Consider the following 7,002-nt stretch of genomic DNA (forward strand, 5'->3'; position numbering starts at 1 on the left):
AAAATAATGAATCAAGGTCGATTATAACCCCTAGGCTTCCGTGCTAACGATGTAGGTTCGATTCCAACTACCCGTTTGATATTCGAATTCTATCTATTTGAATATTTATTAATTCAATTCAACGATGCTTCGCAATTCCTAAAAAAATTTCACATATTTGTTAAGTTTTTTCAAACAAGAGAAGAAAATACCAAAATGTTTGTTTAGTTTTTTCAAACAAGAGAAAAGAAAAAATGGAAATAAAGAAAAAAAAGTCAAAACGTAAACAAATAGTAATGAAAAGAGTCCATTGATCATACATGTAACCATTTTGAAATGACGCAATTCTCACTGATGCCATTGAGAAATCGTGGATATTATACTCAAAGCCCACCATTAAAATCGGAGAAAAAGAGGGGTTGAAGATGGAGGAAGAAAGGAGATGGAGAATGTATTGGTACAAGCATATCCTTCCATTTGCAGCCATGGTGGCTGCCGAATCTGGGAACGTAGTGGTCAACATCTTGTTCAAAGCTTCCACTTCCAAGGACATGATGAGCCACTACGTCTTCATCACTTATGGTTATGCGATTACTGCCCTCGTTCTCTTTCCTTTACCTTTCATCTTCTACAGGTTTTTTCTCGATTCGTCGATTGCGACCGTAATTTAAGTCCCCAGCTTCTTTTCATCGACTGAACTGATCGATTGTGTTTTCTCGATGTATGCAGTGGAAGAGTGGTTTCTCCTTTGAAATTCCATATTGGCTCTAGAATTTGTCTTATTGGGCTCACTGGGTATTGCTTTCTTGTTCGCTTTTTGGTGTTTTGTTCATTGTTTTTGGTGAATTGTAATTCAAGTTTTCTGGGAATTAACAGGTTTTTAGGTCAGATATGTGCATATAAAGGTATAGAATACAGCTCCCCAACTCTTGCTTCAGCAGTCAGAAATATCTCACCAGCTTTGATCTTCATTCTTGCTGTTCTTTTCAGGTTCCTTTTTCATATTCTTTTTTGGGTTATATACATTTTGGTACCTAAATTTGACTTTATGATTCTTTTTGTTACTTAAGCTTTTTTTCTTAATTAAGTACTTGATTTTGGTTTCAAGATTCAATTTCAAATATAAATTTGATATCTTGGTTCAAATTGGTTAAAAATTGTTTGTACCAACTTGAACCAAAAAGCAAAGTTTAAGTACCTAACGAGATAAAAAAAGCTTAGGTACCAAATTGAACCCTGAAACAAAATTAAGATACTTATTTAAATTAAAAAAAGTTTAGATATCAAATTCAACCTTAAAAATAAATATTATATATATATTTTTTTATTCACGTACCTTTTATTTTAATATTTTTTAAATATAAAATTTAAGTGTTATTTTTTATTAAACTAAAAGGATTATAAAATAGTATTTAAAAATACTTTTATTCACGTACCTTTTATTAACCTTAAAAAATTAATTATTATGTATTATTTTCGTCTTAAATGTAACTCCAAAAATACTTTTAAAAAACAACCCAGTAACAAGACCTTTAATGTAATATATTTAATCGAAAAAAATAACATAATATAGGATTTGGTCATTGGTACAGTAAAACTCCTTTTTACAATTTTACTCCTTTTGCGATTTGGTCTTACAATTTATGATTTTAATAGTTTTGGAGTGGTAATCCACATGTACATTATATTAAGATAGAATTATTTATTTTATATATCAGATCAATAAATGATTTATGGTTAGAAAAATATTCAATAACTATTGTTATAAAATTTTTAGAAGAAAATCTATAAAATTAAAAAATATTAATATTAAAAAAAGTTAAATTTATTATTATCTTTTATTAGTATGGAGTAAATATATGGTAGTATATATTCAAAGACTTGCGTACGTGATACTCGTATCTAACACCTCAAAGAATAACAACAATTCTTTAATTAATAAAATCATTTGATTCGTACATTATATATTTATTTCTTTTTTAAACATATACATTATTAATAAATGTTACGCAATCTGTATTGTGGGATGTTCAAAAGTTTTTAATTTTTTCTCATATAAATTATGTATAATATAAAAAATGACAGTGTGTTTGAAAAAAAATTGACACCCTTTTAAGAAAGAAAGACAAACTAAAAAAAACTCGAATTATGTCATTTTTTTGTTTAAGTACCTAAATTATTTTTTAGTTAAACAAAATCCTTAAACTCTTATATTTAACCACTTTAAGTACCTAATTTTTTTTGTCAAAATAAGTCTCTAACTATAACTCTTTTTAGCTTTAAGCCGTTAAACTATTTTTGGTCAAAATAAATACATAATTTTATATAAGGTGTCAAAATCTTATTGGTCAAAAAATACTTTTTTAGTTAAAAAATGATTGGACTTAAAATGATTAAATATAATGGTTTAAGAGCTTAGTTTGACCAAAAAAAAATAGTTTAAGTACTTAAAGCAAAAAAAAAAAAGCATAGTTTGAGTAGTTATTTTTACTTTAAACAAAAAATAAATTGACCCTACCTTCTAAAAAATATTTAATAAACGAATTTAAAAACAAAATTTTTCCACTTAAAAAGATTCTTCATATAGTTTTTAAATTTAACATCCCAAAAATAAAATTTTCTTGTTCGGCCGCAGTTGACACTTGATCTTAAACTAACAATTATATTAACAAAAAGACTTGCTTTTTTTTTTTTACTGAAAGGTTGGAGAAAGTAGCATTGAGAAGTATAATCAGTCAAGCTAAAATAATGGGAACCATAGTATCGGTATGTGGTGCATTGGTAGTAGCACTTTGTAAGGGCCCCGAAGTGTTTTCATCATCATCTGTTTTACATCAATGGTTTCTGGGATCGTCGGAATCTAATTGGAGAGATGGTGGACTCTTGCTTGTCGTTGCCTATCTTCTGTTTTCCATCTCCTGCATTCTTCAGGTAAGAATATTAGTTGTACCATCTTCTGTTTAGTGGGATAAATCGTTAAATCACTTAAGTAAGATTATAAGATCAAATTACGATCGAATAGAGTAAATTGGGTTGAGAGGATTGTCTATAATGAATTTATGGTACTCAATACAGATTGGTAGTAAAAAAAATCACGAATTACTAACCTCTATTAATGAGAAGAAATGAATTTTTGCATTTTACAGGCTGAGTTGGTGCAGATATACAAGCAAGAGTTGAGCATAGCCTGCTTTTATAACTTGTTTGCAGCAGTTATAGCAGTACCAGTATCCTTAATGGCAGAACCCAACATGACTTCTTGGAGGCTAAAACCTACATTGGTCATTGTTACGGTCTTATACTCGGTAAGACCTTAATGATCAAATACAATTAAACAAACAAGGAAATAAAGAAAATATCTAAATATAATTTTCATGTACCTGTTTAGGGAGTGTTTTCAGCCTTGAGCTCGTTAGTGCACGTCTGGGGCATTCGCTTGAAAGGACCGGTCTATGTTGTAATTTTCCAACCATTGTCGATTGCTATCGCTGCTTTTATGAGCGCCATATTTCTTGGTGATCCTCTACATCTTGGAAGGTACTGAGTTCTCAATATGGCTGGGATAACAGTTTGAAAGGATCTGTCTATGTTTTGTTTTCTAAGCTCTTAATTTTGGTTTTTTTTTGAGGTAATTGATTCATCCTCTCTCTTTGCAGTGTTATAGGAGCAGTCATCTTATCCATGGGATTTTACGCTGTCATATGGGCGAAAGCTAAAGAAGAAAGGATTGATGAGGACTCTGGGTTAGGTAGTGTGGGGCACTTGCCCAATGATATGGTCCCTCTATTGCAAGACCCAAAACCATACGTGTAGCACTCAAGACAGGATACATATTCAAACATGCTAGTATTCAAGTACGCTCTTTCAAATGTGTAAAATATCTTAAAGAAAATAAATATACTCGTGTAAAATATATTCATATCACAACACGGACAAAAAATTAAAACTCGACCAACAAAAGAAACGAAAAATCAACAACTACTCAACTAACAAGACATTTGCGATGTGATGGCGTCAACAGTTTTCTTTCACATCTATATTTCATCCTCAAAAACTTTCTTTAAAATTTAATATTATGAATATATTTCATAATTATTTGGGTCGATAGTTTTATGGCATCAAAAAGAAGCAGAAAGAGAGTCAGTTTTGGATCTATCAGGCTGGATTGGTATGGCAGATGCACCGAAGGCGATAAAGAATCTCAATGGTAGAGATTAAAATTTGACTCGAAAAATTAATTTTTTTAATTTTAAGTTATTCGAGTTAATACGAATCATAAATTTAGTTTTCGATTTTGAATCGAGTTGAAATTTTGATTTTTCAAGTTACTCAAAAAATCAAAAATTTATTTTGACAGTTTTACGATTTTGTCGCTGATTTCATTATTTCTTTAATTCATACTCCATTTTAAGTCTATTTTTACTAAATTTGAACCACATGATCCTAAATTATATTAAATACATGTGTACTTTCAATTCCTCTTTTTGATGACAATTTTTTATTTTTCAATTTAATCGTTCAGTTTTTCATAATCTCCTTATTTCTTCAATTCGTCATTTATTTTAAGTTTGATTTGTTACCAAATTTGAGTCACATGATCCTAAACCATAGTAGAATACATGTGTACTTTCAATTCCTCTTTTTGATAACATATTTTTTTATTTTTTAATTTAGTCATTCAATTTTTCATAATCTCCTTATTCCTTCAATTTGTGATTTATTTTAAGTCCATTTTTGTCAAATTTGAACCACATGCTCATATATCACAATAGAATACCTATGTAACTTCAACTGTTATTTTTTACATAAAGATGCATTCTCTTTTTTATTTAGTCCCTTCACTTTGCATTTTACTCAATTTGGTCTTTTGATTATAATTGTTTGCAAATTCTTTCTTCTCATCAATTCCTTGACTCATTTGTACTCTCATCAATATTTCATCCTCAAAATACTTTCTTTAAAATTTAATATTATGAATATATTTCATAATTTTAGATTGTATTTGAAATATTAAATAACATTTTAATATGAAAGAATATATATATATATATATATATTAATTAGATAAAGTCAAAAATTGGAATAAATCATTTTCATAATACCATAAATAATTATAATAAAATTAGTATAGAAAATCAAATAACTCGACTCGAAAAAATTTTGAGTTAAGTTCGAGTTATAAAATGCGACTCATCAACTTGAATAACTAGAAAATTTTTTATTCGACTCGATCGAATGCTTACCCTACCTAATGAAATTAAGTTAAATGGGAATCGGTTATCAGCATCAATGGCTGGATATAACAGCAGGGACCAGTACTAGAGGAAGAAGAAAGAACAAGGGATACCAGAAAGAGCCAACCATGGAATAATGCCAAAAATGAAATAGGAATCGTTAGAGGGTTAATAGAAGAAAGACAATCAATGAGACATGAAATGAATATAACAGAGAACATTCAAGACGACCGATCAAATACCGTGAAGGAAGGTAAAATGGTGGAAAAAGTCCAGATTATGGAAAGGATAAAGTTTGGGGAGAAGAAGGAAAGGTGGAACATGTTATAACTAATAGGTTTAATGATGCACCAAAAGCTCAAGAGAATATCAAACGAAAGAGTATCAATGGCCACATTGAGGAGAAAGACGTGTGGAAATTGAGGAGGTGTCTTGTGGGCACTATGGCTAAGGTATGTAGCTCAAGGAGTATCTCGATAAGACTGCAGGAGTGGGGTCTTGGAGAGATAAAAGTTCAAAGGATGGGTGGCAAATCTTACCCGCTAACAATTGTAGAAGAAGATCTGTTCTTATTCTTGGAAGACCTCCAGTGGTCATATTTAAAAGAAATCTTCGTTGAAATTAAACTTGGTCTGAGACTTTAAACCCGGTTGAACGTACAACGCGAGTAGAATTTTCAGGCATCCCATTACAGTGTTGGAACGGTATTACGCTAAAAAGGTTGGTAGCTTTTTGAGGTAACTTTGAGGAGTTCGGGTAAAATTTAGAACATAATTTGGACTGCGAAAAAGTCTCTATTCTAATTACAACCAAGCAAAGATCTCGGATTAAGGATGCTGTGGATTTAGTGATTGGGAATTTGCAGTTCGAGATTGGTTTATTAGAGCTCGGTTTCGAGGACAAATCCGAAGTAGGTTTGAAGGATAAAATCTCCGAGTGTGATTCATTGGAGAAGTTTTCCGATAGAAGGGCTATTGGAGCGTCACCGGAGAAGCTTAAGAGCCTATGCCAATCTGTTCAAGAAGGCACATTGAATTAAACAAACCTTGGGAAGAGCCTTGTCGAGAGCTATCATGACATGGAAAATGTGAGTGGCAGCGTTTTCGAAGTGGAGAAAATCTCAGTTCTGGAAGATACTATGGAGAATAACTGTCGCGTGCTAGAAAGTAAACAAGTCTGATGAAGGGGCTAGGAGTTAGGCCTTAATACAAATATTAATTCTGGTTGTGAGGAGGGTCTGAAAGAATCGTGTAATCCATTAGGTTCTTCGGGGGTATTATGTCGAAAGAGTAGGATTTCTCAAGGGACCGTGAGGTTGCAAATGGTTTGGGTGTTGGTTTAAAAGAAAACGAACCGATTGAAGGTCAAGGTCCAATGATAAATTTGTGTGCTGTTAGATTGAATGATAAGATTAAAATTCAATCCGAAGTTAGTTCAAAATTTGATCCAACTGGAAATGGTATTCTTGCGAGTTTTAGTGAGGAGGAGAACGGCTTGGCTTTTTTCCCTGAGTTAGCCAAAGTGGGAAAGAGCAGAAAGAAAAAGAAATATGGATATATTCTAGAGTTCCAAGACAGAGTCTTGTCGATAGCAGATAGGAGAAAAAGAGATCGAGCAATCAAGAAAAACAAGCTTAAGAAGGCTGATTTGGAGGCCTCAGAGGTGTCCGAAAGATCATTATCTTACTCGGATCTTAAAGCAAAGTGGCTATTGGCGATTAAAGAGCAGCCAGGAATTTAAATTGTTGAAGATGAGCAAGAAGTAGTGCGTGAATTAGCATTATTAGAGC

At 31.5% G+C, this 7,002-nt stretch overlaps 1 protein-coding gene across 1 annotated transcript; it reads left to right on the forward strand.

The window, feature by feature from the left end:
- The first annotated feature begins 404 nt into the window (after positions 1 to 404).
- LOC120214370 (WAT1-related protein At5g40240-like) lies at positions 405 to 6,252 on the forward strand. The gene is made up of 10 exons (XM_039212281.1): positions 405 to 613; positions 709 to 774; positions 856 to 969; positions 2,682 to 2,925; positions 3,141 to 3,284; positions 3,368 to 3,516; positions 3,636 to 3,756; positions 5,289 to 5,466; positions 5,571 to 5,665; positions 6,079 to 6,252. The coding sequence occupies exons 1-10, from the start codon at positions 405 to 407 to the stop codon at positions 6,250 to 6,252; spliced, it is 1,494 nt and encodes a 497-aa protein (XP_039068212.1).
- The last annotated feature ends 750 nt before the right edge of the window (positions 6,253 to 7,002 follow it).

The sequence above is a fragment of the Hibiscus syriacus genome, unplaced genomic scaffold (assembly GCF_006381635.1).
Source record: "Hibiscus syriacus cultivar Baekdansim isolate YM2019G1 unplaced genomic scaffold, ASM638163v2 tig00110059_pilon, whole genome shotgun sequence".
Classification (NCBI taxonomy): domain Eukaryota; kingdom Viridiplantae; phylum Streptophyta; class Magnoliopsida; order Malvales; family Malvaceae; genus Hibiscus; species Hibiscus syriacus.